Source organism: Notothenia rossii (assembly GCF_949606895.1).
Source record: "Notothenia rossii genome assembly, chromosome: 2".
Lineage (NCBI taxonomy): Eukaryota > Metazoa > Chordata > Actinopteri > Perciformes > Nototheniidae > Notothenia > Notothenia rossii.
Window position 1 is genome coordinate 57,143,043 of NC_136904.1, and position 16,694 is coordinate 57,159,736.

Here is a 16,694-nt window from a genome sequence, read left to right on the forward strand (position 1 = left end):
ATATATTTTTGAGTGGGCTGTATCTGTCGAAAACTGCTAGCTGTCTGCTGTATGCACCTCCCTTACGAAATGAACTATAAATGAACTATAGTCTTACTATAGTATACTGTAAGAGTTGTATAGTGTCCTATAGTACGTTTGTCGTGTTCTGTAGTATTTTTCACCTGCTATCGTATTACTATAGTTTTTTCTGTAGAGCCATTTTATTAGCTATAGTAGCCCTATAATATTTCAATAGTAATACTATGTATCTAGTGTCTACTATGTATGGATCTTTGTAGTATTCCTATATTATTTTAAATAGTATAACTATAGTATAATATATATAGTGTTTCATAGTTGTTTTTTAAACACACTATAGACCACTCCTAGTAATATCATGATATTGTCATAGTGAATGCATATTATTACTATAGTGTTTGTAAAACTATTACTATAGTTTTTTTTAGGTGTTTCCGTATTAAGACTATATTATTTTAAATAGTACTACCATAGTATAATATATAGTGTTTCATAGTTGTTTTTTGAACACACTATAGAACACTCCTACTGTAGCCTATAGTAATATCATGATATTTTCATAGTGAATGCATATTATTACTATAGTGTTTGTAAAAGCATTACAATCCTAGAATTAATTAATTACATAAATAACAACATATTAGACCCTCCAGAAAAACGCGGGCAAAAATCCTTGATTATGCGGGCTAAATTCCTTGATTATGTGGGCTAAAATCCTTGATTATGCGATTAAACATGCGGGGTTTTTATGTGATTTTTGTGGTGGCTGTCCATTTCCAGCCGCCTCCTTGGGGATGTTTTCCCTTTGCCTGTTGTGTGGGCGTGGTGGCTGTCACTCTGGCTCCCGGCTCACCTGCTGCAATCAGCTGTTCACCCTCACACCTGATTCTCATCAGCCATCTACAACGGCATATCAGCAGAGGCTCCACAACCTGTCGGCGCCAGATCGTTGTTAAACCACAGTGGTAAACCTCCAGGCTACTCAGCATTATCAGCTACCTTATTTCTGGATGTTCTGACGCTAACGTGTTTTCTTCCTGTGCTCCAGGATCATTCTCTGACCGCCGTGTTGTCGTCACCAGCCTCCACTTCCTCGCCACTCCTGCCGGATTATCCTTCCCGCACCTTTTGTTCACTAATAAACCCTTTTTGAACACTCTGCCGTGTCCTGCGTTTGGGTCCTCTCAGATACCGTAACAGAACGATCTGGCCAGCATGGACCCAGCGGACACAGGCCACCAGTCCAAGACTGCGGACGAACTCAGCCAAGCCCTGGCCAGTCAAGGCGCTCTCGTGGGGCATCACGCTGTGGTTCTCCGTGAGGTAGTGGAGACTCTCCGGAACCTCTCCGCTAACGTGCAAAGGATCGGCACGCAAGTAGAACTGCTCACCACACAGTATTCTCCTCCGCAGCCCGCTGCACAGCCGGCAGCCCCTCCTCCCGCTCCTGCCGCACCTCTCTATCAGCTACGAGAGGCCGTCATTCCCACACCGGAGCGATACGCTGGAAATTTGGGGATTTGTAGAGCCTTTTTGTTCCAGTGTACGTTAGTTTTTGAGCAGCAGCCCAGTACTTATCATACAGATGGGGCTAGGGAAGCATACGTAATGAGTCTGTTGAAGGGGAGTGCTTTAGATTGGGCTACAGCTGTTAGGGAGAGCCAGCCACACATTTGCTTATCATTTGATACTTTCATTTCCGAAATGAAAAAAGTTTTTGATCACCCGGTACGAGGGAGGGACGCTTCCAGGCGCCTTCTTTCTCTCCGGCAGGGCTCCCGTAGTGTAGCCGAATTTTCAGTTGAGTTTAGAACAGTTGCTGCAGACTCAGGCTGGAATAACGAGTCATTGCAGGATATTTTTCTTCAGGGGCTGAACGAAGCAATTAAAGACGAGCTAGCTGCTAGGGATGATCCAGTTAGCTTGGATAATTTAATTGCCACAGCTATCAAGATTGATAATCGCCTCAGAGAGAGACGTAGGGATAGGAATAGCCGTCACCCCAATCCCAGCTACTCCTCACCTGATCCCCAAATTGGGACTGCCACTGCCCCAATCTCCAGATCCTTATCTGCCAAAGGGTCAGGCTCGTCAGTAGGTGTGGGGATTCTGGCGAGTCCTTCCTCCTCTCTCAACCCCCGACCCAGAACGCAGCTAGAAGCCGTGCTTTGCTGCAACCAACAGTTCCTACCTCTGCTCGCTTTAGTGGACTCGGGGGCGGACGAGAATTTTTTGGACATTAATATTGCAGTTCAGGCAGGAATTCCCTCCGAAGTGTTAGATTCACCTCTTAATGCTAATGCTCTTAATGGTAAATTCCTGGCCCAAGTCACTCACCGCACCTTGCCAGTAAACCTCATTCTGTCTGGAAACCATCGTGAGGTTATTCAGTTTCACCTAATTTCCTCACCTCATGCCCCCATAGTGTTGGGCCATCCCTGGTTAAGAACACACAACCCCCAGATTAATTGGATAACTGGCAAAATCCTTAGTTGGAGTTGTTTTTGTCTATCCTCATGCCTGCAGTCTGCCCTACCGCCTGCAGAGACCGCCACTCCACCACCCAAGATCGAGCCGCCTGACATGTCATCTGTCCCCACTGAATATCATGACCTGGGAGAAGTGTTCAGTAAACAGCGAGCTCTTTCTCTTCCCCCTCATCGACCCTACGACTGTCCCATTGACCTTCTTCCCGGGGCCCCTCTGCCTTCCTCCCGTCTGTTCAACCTGTCTCGCCCTGAGAGGAAATCCATGGAGAGTTACATCCATGACTCCCTGGCTGCCGGTGTCATCCGCCCATCCTCCTCCCCGGTCGGAGCTGGTTTTTTCTTCGTGTCCAAGAAGGACCGCTCACTGCGGCCCTGCATTGATTACAGGGGTCTTAATACCATCACTGTAAAAAACAGATATCCATTACCCCTCATCAACTCTGCCTTTGAACCCCTCCAGGAAGCCACAATTTTTTCCAAACTGGATCTCCGCAATGCCTACCACCTCGTCAGAATCCGAGAAGGGGACGAATGGAAGACGGCCTTTAACACACCACTCGGTCACTTCGAGTATCTGGTAATGCCTTTTGGACTGATGAATGCCCCAGCAGTTTTCCAGTCGATGGTTAACGATGTGCTCCGTGACCTCCTCAACCGATCAGTTTTCGTCTACTTGGATGACATCCTTATATTCTCTCGTAACCAGGAGGAACACATTATCCATGTCAGGCAGGTGCTGCAGAGACTCCTGGAAAACAGACTCTTTGTGAAGGCGGAGAAATGCGCATTCCATGTCAACACAGTCTCATTCCTGGGCTACATCGTTGAGGGAGGAAAGATTAGGGCCGACCCTGAGAAGATCCAAGCAGTGGCAGGGTGGCCAAAACCAACCTCAGTGAAACAGCTTCAACAGTTTCTTGGTTTCGCCAATTTCTATCGGTGCTTCATCAGAGACTACAGCAGAGTGGCGGGCCCTTTAACCAGACTCACTTCCCCTACAACTGGCTTTTCCTGGACCCCAGAGTGCGATGCAGCCTTCTCGGAGCTAAAGAGACTCTTCACCACTGCCCCTGTGCTCATCCACCCTGATTCCTCTCGCCAGTTCGTTGTGGAGGTTGATGCCTCCAACACCGGGGTAGGCGCAGTTCTTTCCCAGCGCTCGGAAAGAGACCAAAAATTACACCCTTGTGCATTTTTCTCCCGCCGCCTCACTCCAGCTGAGAAAAACTATGACGTGGGTAACAGAGAGCTGCTGGCTGTCAAACTTGCCCTAGAGGAGTGGAGACACTGGCTGGAGGGAGCTGAGCTCCCTTTTATTGTATGGACAGACCACAAAAACTTGGCTTACATCCAAACTGCCAAGCGCCTTAACTCCCGTCAGGCTCGATGGGCTCTGTATTTCGGTCGCTTCTCATTCACCCTTACCTACCGCCCAGGGTCACGGAACCTCAAGCCGGACGCTCTCTCTCGCCAGTTTGCTTCCGAAGAACCAGCTGCCGGTCCAGACACCATCCTGCCTGCCTCCTGCGTGGTAGCGGCTGTTACTTGGGAGATTGAGTCACTTGTTAAGGAGGCTCAGCGGGCGCAGCCTAACCCAGGTAACTGCCCAGCTAATAATCTCTTTGTGCCTATCTCTGTCCGCTCCAAGGTCCTGCAGTGGGCACACGCCTCCCGTCTCTCGTGTCATCCTGGTGTCCATCGCACACTGTTTATCCTCAGACAGCGGTTCTGGTGGCCTTCCATGGCTCAAGACACCAGGGTCTTTGTTGCTGCCTGTACAGTATGTGCCCGCGCCAAGTCCTCCCACCAACCTCCCTCTGGTCTGCTTCGCCCGCTGCCAGTACCTAGTCGCCCTTGGTCGCATGTGGCCTTGGATTTTGTTACTGGACTTCCACTCTCACAAGGTAATACCATCATCCTAACTATTGTGGACAGATTTTCCAAGATGGTACACTTTGTTGCTCTCCCCAAGCTTCCCACAGCCCGAGAGACTGCAGATCTTCTGGTCAACCACGTTGTTCGACTACATGGAATCCCCACCGACATCGTTTCTGACCGGGGCCCCCAGTTCATTTCCCACGTTTGGAAAGTCTTCTGTCGGGCTCTGGGAGCATCGGTGAGCCTGTCGTCGGGTTATCATCCTCAAAAAAACGGGCAAACGGAACGGGCCAACCAGGACCTGGGAGCGGCTCTCCGCTGTGTGGCTTTCAGGAACCCCTCTTCATGGTGCCCACATCTGCCATGGATCGAATATGCACACAACTCCCTGTCAAATGCAGCCACAGGTATTTCACCTTTTCATTGTGCCATGGGTTTTCAACCACCCCTGTTTCCAGCACAGGAAGAGGAAGTTGCTGTTCCTTCCATTCAGACCCACCTTCGACGCTGTCGTAAGGTGTGGAAGGACACCTGAGCCGCCCTGCTCCGTTCCGCTGCCCGCAACCGCCTCATCGCAGACCGTCACAGGACCCCGGCCCCCAACTACTTACCAGGTCAGAGTGTTTGGCTTTCCTCCAAAGACCTCCCACTCAAGACAGAGTCTAAAAAACTCACGCCACATTATGTCGGCCCCTTCATCATCGACTCTGTTGTTAACCCATCTGCAGTCAAGCTCAAGCTTCCCCCACACATGAAGGTTCACCCTACTTTTCATGTTTCTCTGCTAAAACCTGTTGCCAGCAGCCCCTTGTCTCCTCCAGTGACTCTTCCCCCACCCCCCCGCATCATCGATGGTCACCCAACCTACACCGTCAGGCGATTGTTGGACGTTCGTCGCCGTGGAAGGGGATTCCAATATCTCGTGGATTGGGAGGGCTATGGCCTGGAGGAGAGGTCTTGGGTTCCCCGGCGAAACATCGACGACGCGTCCCTGGTACGGGACTTCCACCGGGATAACCCTGGTAGACCTGGTAGACCAGGTAGGCCGCCTGGAGGCGTCCCTTAAGGGGGGGGTACTGTGGTGGCTGTCCATTTCCAGCCGCCTCCTTGGGGATGTTTTCCCTTTGCCTGTTGTGTGGGCGTGGTGGCTGTCACTCTGGCTCCCGGCTCACCTGCTGCAATCAGCTGTTCACCCTCACACCTGATTCTCATCAGCCATCTACAACGGCATATCAGCAGAGGCTCCACAACCTGTCGGCGCCAGATCGTTGTTAAACCACAGTGGTAAACCTCCAGGCTACTCAGCATTATCAGCTACCTTATTTCTGGATGTTCTGACGCTAACGTGTTTTCTTCCTGTGCTCCAGGATCATTCTCTGACCGCCGTGTTGTCGTCACCAGCCTCCACTTCCTCGCCACTCCTGCCGGATTATCCTTCCCGCACCTTTTGTTCACTAATAAACCCTTTTTGAACACTCTGCCGTGTCCTGCGTTTGGGTCCTCTCAGATACCGTAACAATTTTATGCGGTGAAATTGCGGGAAGTTGCGAAATATGCAAAATATGCGGGAAAAAATAATAACAATTTTTTTAAATATTGGGCTGTCTTATTTATTCTCTCTCACACACAACCTGCCACTAACGTTAAACCCCTTTACTATTCAATTAAACAAATTCAATGTTTATTTATTGTAAAAGCAATTGGGTTATTTCACACACACACACACACACACACACACACACACACACACACACACACACACACACACACACACACACACACACACACACACACACACACACACACACACACACACACACACACACACACACACACACACACACACACACACACACACACACACACACACACACACACACACACACACACACACACACACACACACACACACACACACACACACACACACACACACACACTTCTCCGCCTCATTCTGTTTTCATTTACTCGTTCGTTATCTGACCAGCTTCAATCTTGTAGGCTACTCACTTCGTTTCTTGTAGCCCTCGAAAGGGTTTTGGAGGTTGTTGCCTCGGTGAACGTGCGTTGTTTGGCTTTCTTGTCCGCAGCAGCAGAAATTATTTTCGAATGTTTGAATGAATCAAAGTGGGTCGTCACCATCGATTTTCTCTTATGCTCTAACACACAGTTGCACGGGGTGCAGAATAGTTTCCCCCCACTTTTTGCCCGGTCTTTAGTAGAAATGTTCGTCGGTAAATGAGATGGATTAGATTTTCTCATCTTGGTGTTTTCTCTATCGTGTGAGCTCCACACGTTCACTCTCTACAGTGTTGTTTACATTCTGTGATGCGCGAGCTGATGACGTCACGTCAAGACGAGTTAACTTTTTTTCTTCTCAACTTTGTGTGGAAAAATGCGGGGATTATGCGGCCTTTTGATAAATATGCGGCCTTTTAAAAATCTGCGCCATTTTGCTGATTATGCGGTAAATTCTGCGATCGCAGAATCACGTTTTTCTGGAGGGTCTAACATATTAAGCTTATTATGGAGTCAGATTTGGTTCAATGACCCAATCAATATATAGGTTTCTCAAACTTTGGGGCGGAGCCACTGGATTTTGATTGATAGCTGCCAGGAAGCCAGAGTGGCCAGGTTTGATAAATGCCTGAACTATCAATTAATTTGATATAATTAAATGACACATTCATTCTAGGATTGTAATGCTTTTACAAACACTATGGTAATAATATGCATTTATTATGACAATATCATACTATTACTATAGGAGTGTTCTATAGTGTGTTCAAAAAACAACAACAGAAACACTATATATTATACTCTAGTACTATTTAAAATAATATAGTCTTAATACGGAAACACCCAAAAAAAAAAATATATATATATGTATATATATACTATAGTTATACTATTTAAAATAATATAGGAATACTACAAAGATCCATACATAGTAGATACTAGATACATAGTATTACTATTGAAATATTATAGGGCTACTATAGCTAATAAAATGGCTCTACAGAAAAAACTATAGTAATACGATAGCAGGTGAAAAATACTACAGAACACGACAAACTTACTATAGGACACTATACAACTCTTACAGTATACTATAGTTAATTTATAGTTCATTTCGTAAGGGAGGTGCATACAGCAGACAGTAGCTAGCAGTTTTCGACAGATACAGCCCACTCAAAAATATATTGTTTTATATAAAATTAATTTATATATATATATATATATATATATTAGGGCCGTCCAAAATGAACGCCACTAATTATTTTAACGCGATTAACGCATGTGTATCTTTTTTCCTCGGCCGCCACGTAGTTTCAGAGCGCATCGAGTTTAAAATACCATCTACAAGCTGATGCTGACAGCCCCGCTCCTGCCGTCCGCTTGTGGCAGACCACACTTACACGCTCACCGGTAGACACCGACTGGCTATTGGGAGGACCGGGAGGGTGTGTGTATGTGTGGCGCGAGAGAGAGACCTTACGTGTATTGTTGTTGTTGTTAGCATCTGGTGCTAGCTAGCTGCGCTAACAGATCTAAGGAGCTGTTTAAATGAAAACAGAGGAGCGACATTTCGCCACAACTGCGCCGAGCACTTGACTTCATGCAGGTAGCCAGACAGTGGGACATTGTACGAAAAGTCAGCACACTCAGCACGGATAGCGCGCACAACATGATTGCAGCGTCACACACACACACACACACACACACACACACACACACACACACACACGAGGTTCCAGGTTGAATTGAGGCGAATATTTGTAATGTTCAGAGGTTGTTGTGTTTAATATCCATGAGAATATTTGTCATTGTTCAAATGATAATAAACATTAGCATAAAGCATATTTGTCCACTCATATGTTGATAAGAGTATTACAAACTTGGAAAATATTCCTCTAAGGTACATTTAGAACAGATAAAAAATGTGCGATTAATTTGCGATTAACTATGGACAATCATGCGATTAATCGCGATAATATTTTAATCAACTGACAGCCTTAATATATAAATATATATATATTAGCTGTACACTTTACGATTATAATGTTTTTTTTTGGGCATGTTTACCATTCAATCTCGTCCAACTGATATTGCTGCTGTCACTCCTCGGCTCTTGGTAGTTCAGGCATTTATCAAACCTGGCAACTCCAGGTTTCCTGTGCAGCTGTCAATCAAAGTTCAGTGGCTCCGCCCCAAAGTGTCAGAAACTTTTCACACGCGCGCAGACAGACTCCGCGAGCGAGTGAGGCTGACACTCCCGTGAGCGAGCAAGAGGGCTGTCTCTGTTTGCGGGGGTTTAATCTGGGCGCGAGGGTCATTTCATGCACTTGTAAAAGCACATTTCCCGCTCGTGAGTAGCTTGTTTTGCGCGCTAGAATATTGACCCAAATCTGACTCCATACTCTCCCTCCACATCAGGGGCGGATCTAGACAAATATTCATGGATGGCAAGAGGGTGGCAGGAGATTTTGAGGGGTGGCATCCCCTGGCAGAAGTATGCTGATTTAATCGCAGTCATATCAATTAATGTTAACTTGGAAAGCCACAATATTGATATTTTAACTCAATAACATTAGGTGACATTATTGTGGCACATCAGTAAAGCCTTAAATATAAATATATAAGGTGGCAGACTTAATTTAATGAATTTTAACTGAATTAGTTGGTTTAACTCTTAGACCAGCAGGGGTACCAAATATGCAGACTGCTACAATAAGTATATTAACTGTCTCATCGATGTGTGTCTGTATGAATATGATAATATTAACAATCATATTATTCCTATCAGCTGTCAATCCCTTTTATGATTCACATATTCAGTGTTATTATTAAATAAACTATATTTTTTGGAGGAGTTAATGATGAATGTTCCTCAAGATGCTTGCTCACCCTCCTTCAAATTTGAAAGACCAGTAATTACTATCATAATTCAAAAGAATCAAAGGAACAGTTCAGCGCCCCACGACTTCATTGCAAACAGTTACAACCTTGACTTTACATCATAAAGAACAAACATTAAAGAAATGACTAACTGCATCAGTTAGGGTTAAAAAACGTGTATTCAGCTAAAACATATACATCGCTGCAGTTATTATCCAGTGGAAAGCCCTTACCTACTGGCCTAGTTAAATCAAAGTGGTTACTTTTTTTTGGCTGGGCAGTGAAGTTTTACACACCGTCTTATTTGACTTTCTCAGGACTTGAAACTGGTTTTTGGGGGCAGACCCCCACAAAGAAGAAACATATATTTACACATGTAAGGTCATCTTCTTAAACAGTTTATTATTCTCATCGACTCATCCGTGAGCAGAGCATCAAGTTGGCATGTCTATAACAGCTGAATGTGGCGATTACCATCTTGATCAGCAAAACGCCACACAAACTTATTAAGATTTAAAGCTATGGTGCGTTTTGATTCAATGCTGAGTACTGCCAAACTTGACAGGCTCTTCTCTGTCATAGTAGACCGCAAACAGTTGCGGCGCCAGAGTATTTGTGTTGGGTAATCTATAGTAGGGCTAACCCATACATTTGCAATGTAATTACATACACGCTCCCCTTGACAGTGAAACGCCACGCGTGAGGTTTAGATTATTTCCCTGTCTCAATCCAAATTGAACTGTATGAAATAAAAAGGCACATTTGTCTTGTAGTAAATAAAAAGGGCGACCTGGAGCCAATCCTGCAATTTCCCCACAGGTGAAAGAGTTGAAAACCCAACCCCTGCAGGGATTCTCCCCCAGGAGATTTTTTGAAATACTAACATCAAATACACATTCTGGTGCTCTCTTGAGAAGAAAAATAAATAAATATATATTACTACACGACGTATTTAAAAAAAATGAATGCCATTTTAGTTTTTTGTTACTTTGCTCTGAAAGCTGAACCTGCTGCTCCTCACAGAGAGAAGAGGGAAAAGGCTGTGTGAATTACTTTACATTGTGGATAAGGGTGGATAGCCCCCATTGTTCTGTGTGTCAAAATGAAAGACAGCCCACACACCTATCAATCATCAAACCTAGGGGTCTTATAGTTCTACCTATGTATATAGAGATGTACTACAGCAAAAGTATTCTCCGTCGGGACTTCCTGCAACAACACCACGCCGTTATCTTGATTCTGATTGGCCAGAACACATTATCAAAGATGTTCTATTGAGAAGACGATCACTACGTGACAAAAGTTTTCAAAACCGTTTCTAGTCTTCGGTATTTCCAGACAAGTGGCTACTGAAATCAATCTTACTAACTGCTGTCTGTGCAATTTACTCCGCGCGAGTTGGAAGACTTTATTTAGCTTACTTTAACATCATTTTTCATGGTGGGGCTAAGCCATTTATTGGTATGGCTGTAGCCTACCCCAGCCATACCCTGACCGCAAATACCTCATTCCTTCTGTCTACCTGATCCGAAATGCTTCTCATTTTGCGCTGTCCTCCCGTTCAAATGAAATCGCCGCCAATCATATTTCCAAGCTCGCGCCAGGGGGGGGGGGGGAGGGGTTACAAGGCTCGCGTCTTGTGCTGCATTCACTTGCACTCGGACATTAGAGATTTTCTCTCATAAATGTCCGATGAGCTACAACTTTTCTTTCAAAACAAAGCTTCCAAATGGGGTGGCAGCTGGGGTGGCAAGGCATTTTTCTGAGGTGGCAGCTGCCACCCCGTGCCACCCCGTAGAACCGCCACTGCTCCACATTATTGTAGACACATCTTCTTCTTATATCCGTTAGAGCAGCTAGCACCAGATTCTAATAACAACAGCGCCGGTACCGGTGCACCCTCCCTCTCTCCCTCGCTCACTCGCACTTTGGCTGTGAGGTGCGGGCATCAGATAAGCCAACATCCCCCATTTTATCACTTACAGCGCCCATCGTACAGGGCAAATGAAACGTGTAACCGGGGTGAAAAGGGTGTTACATTTACTTAGTTATGAATATTGTTACATCAAGGCCGAAAATTAGGATGAGCACCAACGGTCAAAAAAGTGTTTTCCCTCCCAGAGCTGCCAGCGCAGCACCTCCCCAGATCTGGCGCCCTAGGCGAAAAGTTATAACGCCAGTGCTACGGGCCGGCCCTGAGTTCATATGCAACTCGCAAATATCTTTCTCTCTCTCTCTCTCTCCTCTCTCTTCTCTCTCTTCTCTCTCCTCTCTTCTCTCTCTCCTCTCTTTTCTCTTCTCCCTTCTCTCTCTCCCTCTCTCTCTCTCTCAATGTTGGTATGCAAATGCACCTTTTTTCAAATGACCCGGTGCTCTTTTTTTGGACTCTTCTTAGGTGACTCGGACTTGGACTCGGACTCAAACACAGGTAATGATGACTCGGACTCGACCCGGACACTCCTTGGGTGACTCAGACTTGGACTCGGACTCGAACACAGGTAATGATGACTCGGACTCGGACTCGACTCGGACTCTCCTTGGGTGACTCGGACTTGGAATCGGACTCGAAGAGTGGTGACTCGAGAGTGACTTGGACTCGTGAATTGGTGACTTGACTACAACACTGTGGGAATCTATACAAAAAACTGCAAGTTGCCTGTTTATTAAGTTTATTCTCATAGAAAGGCTAAGCAGTACATATTAAAGATCATACTCTCTGAATAATAAGAAAGAGTTGGCGTACCTCCTTGTGGTGCGGTGATTCTGGAGCGTCCATACTGTGCTCAGCATATCCATCTGCTGATAAAGAAAAAACAAAGTAAGCTTTAACAGAGTTGAACAAATATTCTGCACAACAAAGTGAGCTTTCTAAAGAGGATAATGTGGCGTTTCTCTGTGCGCATGCATTTCTGAGCAAACATAGAGTCACACAATGCAGAGTTCCTTCAATAGAACTCTAGAGTAAAGTAGAGTAGGTACAACAAGATTGTTGTGCAACATACTGCAGCAAATCAAATGCTATATTATTTCCATCTGGTAGAAAGATTACAGCACAGGGAATGAAAAGCAACGTGGTGCGTTTTCAGTCCCTCGTTATGAGAGTGTTTATGAGAGTTGCATTTCTACGTTACAGTTCCAGAGAGAGAGGAAGGAGAGACTGGCCAACAACATAACCTGCAGAGAGGAGCAGAAGAAGGAGCAAAGGGAGCTCCACAGATCTGCAGATACAGTTGAAAGCACACACAGAACAACATGTTTAACATGTTAACTTGTTATTACAATAACAACAATAGCTCAGCCTCAGTGGGCCTACACTTACAGCACGACTTCTCTATCATTTCCAACATGAATCACTGTATTACATTTCATGCCATTTAGCTGGCTCTTTTATCCAAAGTGACGCACATACATCTCATTACCGTCTGCACTAGAGGAGCTGGGGATGGAACCACTGATTGGTCGATGCCCAGTTAACACCCTTGCCCTTATAACTAACACTTTGTTTGAAACCTTGTCGACTCCCTCCGACTAAAGCTTCCCCGGTTCTCAGTGTTAAGTACTCAGTTACAAGTTTTCGAAATTGTACTTAAAGAGCCTGTGACAGCCTCCCAAGAACTGTTGTGCAATGAAATATTGGGCTACTAGTAATCTCGAACCGTCATCTTAAAAAAGAAGGTGCGATACCGTTCTGATAAATATCAATAATAGTTTTGGGGGAAGCCGGAAGTGACGTCAATGCGGGAACGCTTCACTGTGTGGCGAGAGAGCCAAACACGGACAAAGTGTGTTGTCATGCGTAGAAATGGTGATGGTTTTAATGAAGTTGACTACAGTATATTCATATTTGTCAGTGCTTTCATGTCAATTCGGCAAACATAAACATAAATGATCGTGGTGAAGGTGATGATTAAATTAGGATAAAAAATCGGTAGTGAGAGCTGCTGAATTTCCTCCCGTCGGATGTGATACAAAAACAAATAGATTATTTTTGTAGTTGTAAACTCAAGTGGATGAAACTACATTTATTAGTGCTTTCATGTCAATTCGGCGACATATGATATGAAAAAACAAACCGATGCTTTTTGTAGTTGTAGTACACCAAAATGGATTAAACGTTAGTGTGTGTTTTTTTGACCACAATGTTGGGGATATTAATGGATAAAATGCACGGATTATGATTATTATTATTATTATTATTCCCACTCCGATCGGGACACTAGGTCCACCGTTTCCCTGCAGCGAGGCTTCCCCCGTTCACAGTTTACGTGGGCTGGGCTAGGTACAGTGGCGGACTGGCCATCGGGACGAATTCCGATGGGCCGATTATTTACTAAAATCGATGGGTTTGGATGAAGGGTGAAACCCGTGTCACAGGCTCTTTAAGTTAAAGTAAAACAGTACTCGTCAAGCAGAATGGCCCATTATAAGCACCAGATATGTTTTAATAATGTTTTTTTAATATATTTCAATTATCAATGTGTTCATCACTTCGGATGCAATTGGTCAAAGTGGGGTTGATTTGAATTGCTTTATAAACTACTGGGTAGCTTAACTCTTAAGCCCCACTGACCGGCCGAAGGGGCCGAAATCACAACATCTGCAAGCAAAAGTGTCTGAGGGCTTCTTAAGATTGAATAAACTATGTATGTTTCATATCTATGTAACGGGAAGAAACTCAGCAAACTGATCTGTTCCTCAAAGCTAACGCTGAGCCTCTGAATTAGCCACGGGCAAAAAAATCTTAAGGCCGTTAGCACAGAACTCTAGCTATAACGATCGATATACTTATTGGATCTGCACAAACAAGCTTAGCTAACATCCTGAGATTCCACAGATTATAGAAATATAAGGATCATCACTGAGCGATTAGAACTCGTGACAGGGGAAGCAAATACAGACAACACACGAGTAGCTTCAGGCAGCAAAACATGGAGATATGCTCACCTTAGCTGTTATTCTGATCAAAAGTTGTGTTCAGTGGCATTAAAACTAGAAAAAACGTGGCTGAAGGTTAATTCATAGGTTATAGCAATGTTTCTGTCACTTTGAAAAAAGTATTGATAATCCATAATTCCATTTTTATGCTAAAAACGGAGAATCAAGATGAGCTACTAATGGTAGCCACCAGAGGCTAGCGCAGCTTCCAGTTTTTCTACGCGTCACTATCACTCCTTATTTGGTAACCTGTGTGTGTATGTGGAATTTTCCCTCGATTCCATTGGCTCTTACGGTTAGAAAGAGATGTCAATCATCAAAATCGACCAAGGGGGGCCAGAGATATGGAAAAAATATTTTTGGGACGGACACTATAATTTACAGTTTTTTTGTTAAATCTGAATTTTCTTTAAAATAAAAAAACATCTATATTGATTCTGACTTTTCTACATCCAACTCACAGGTTTATCATTACTTTGAGAAAAAAGATTATTAATTCAACCCTTTTGAAGTGAAGTTATTGTCATTTGTTGTGGAAAGGTCATTTTCGAGCATGAGACCTGAAAAACAGGCTTGGGGCTTAACCTATAATAATATATAAGGTATGTTGATTCATATTTTGTATTAGTAACCTGAATTTCAAAGGTAACTAGGTAACGAAATATGTAAAATAAATGTAGTGGACTATAAAGTACAACATTTTCCCACAACATGTAGGCTACTGGAGTAAAAGTACCTCCATTTCACTTACATACAGTGCTTGAGTAAATGTACTCAGTTACATCTCACAACTGACAGTAGCAATGTATCAGACGTTCAACCTGTCTTTATTAGTCTCAAGACCACACACTTGGCTGGACTAAGCCTCAAAGGTCCTGAGGGAATAACATGTGTGGTTTTTGAATCCTGTATGTTGCAATTTGATGGAACACATATTTATTGATGAAGGGCCCCTCACTATGACAGCAAATGGTAAAAATTAAGGGGAACCTTAACATTTTGGACATTGCCAGATTACAACAAACCCATGATGCATATAGTGCCACGTGCCTGGTTGCTAATCCAGTCTAGACCACCCAGACTCACTGAAAATGATTGCAAAATGTCTGAGAACCGTTGGATATGATGTGAATAGCACACAGCAGGACTGTGATTTAAAATATTTTGACTGTGATTTGCTACATGAGCTCAAGAGTCTCAGTCCTGTGCACAGGTATTGGGGTAAATAGTTGTTACACATGTTTTAATAGCATTTTAAGCAATGCTAGCAACAGGGATGGAAAATTCAGCCGGTCTGTCTGTCAATTATTTAGGTCAACTATCTATCAAACTATTTGATGTAGTAGCCTACTTCTAGAAAAATGTGACAGTTTTCAAAAGAAGAGTCGCGATAATTCAGACGATCGTCTGACTTTTTTCTCTAGCATAGTCAATGTTTAAACTTTATAACATTATAACTGTAAAATGAATAAAAGACTTGTAAAGTGCTAATTTTCCAATGCTAGCATGCTAACACACTAAAGTAAGATGTTGAACAGGGTTAACCCGCAGTGCTATAATCCGTATTTTAGCATTGCCATTGAGAGGAAGTTAGCATGTTGATGTTAGCAGTTAGCTCAAAGCACTGCTTTGATAGTATGACCACTAGTCCATGTGCACAGGAATTAAAAAATCTAACTCTTTCTAAATGTTTTTGGCCTTTTTCTCCAATGCCAACAGCGTTTAAGTTTACTGCAAACTGAGCTTCTGTAAAACTCACGTTGAGATTTTTCAGAAGCTTAATTTTCAGTGTTGACGTAAAAAACGTATTTCTTTTGGTTTTTAACATCACAGTGCGAGGCGTCACAAATACACTTCAGTTGTGTCTTTCATGTGGACAGAGATTTGTATCCAAACAGTGATAGTGTAGAGTCCGAGATGTTAGGGCTTCAAAGATAATTCTGTATCACAATAACACAGGAACTTTGTACTTGTGGAGCATCACAAACAGCGCCTCCGTTTATTACTTTTTCACTCTCACACTCCACAACTTCAGGACAGCCTGCGCATGCTCAAAACACATGAAACCTCACCCCAATGCTTACAATAGTGTTGACATTATATATTTTTATAGTAGAAGAAAATTATTTTAGAAAATGACCAATATATGTTTTCTTTGGCCCATAAAGCACCAAACTTTAAAACAACAAGTCAGAAGATAATATAGTTATTTAGTTCAGTCTACTTACTGTGGACCTCGGGTATGCTCTGTGTATCATATCCATGAGGGTCTGAAAAACAGAAATATATGAAACAAGGATGACCTATTTAGTGTTATTTACACTTTGAAATGAAAATGAATGAGGTTAGGTTTGCAATTTTGCAATTCAGTAAACAGCTCAGCGAATTGGAGTAATTCAGGTAGTCCTTATTTTCCACATAAAACCATAATTAGAAGCAGAAGCAGATGTAGCACCATGAATCAGAGGAGCT

General features: G+C 43.7%; 1 protein-coding gene across 6 annotated transcripts in view; it reads right to left on the reverse strand.

The window, feature by feature from the left end:
- LOC307030345 (melanophilin-like) overlaps positions 1-16,694 on the reverse strand; it is a 138,074-nt gene that overhangs the window by 72,444 nt on the left and 48,936 nt on the right. For all 6 annotated transcript variants that reach the window (XR_013805628.1, XM_079666693.1, XM_079666694.1 and 3 more), the window contains exons 5-6: positions 16,451-16,492; positions 12,031-12,086 (exon numbers count right to left, since the gene is read on the reverse strand). Coding sequence is in view for 5 of the 6 variants with exons in the window: in XM_079666693.1 (XP_079522819.1) it covers positions 12,031-12,086; positions 16,451-16,492 (98 nt within the window). In the remaining variant the exon portion in view is untranslated. The remainder of the gene's footprint in view (positions 1-12,030; positions 12,087-16,450; positions 16,493-16,694) is intronic.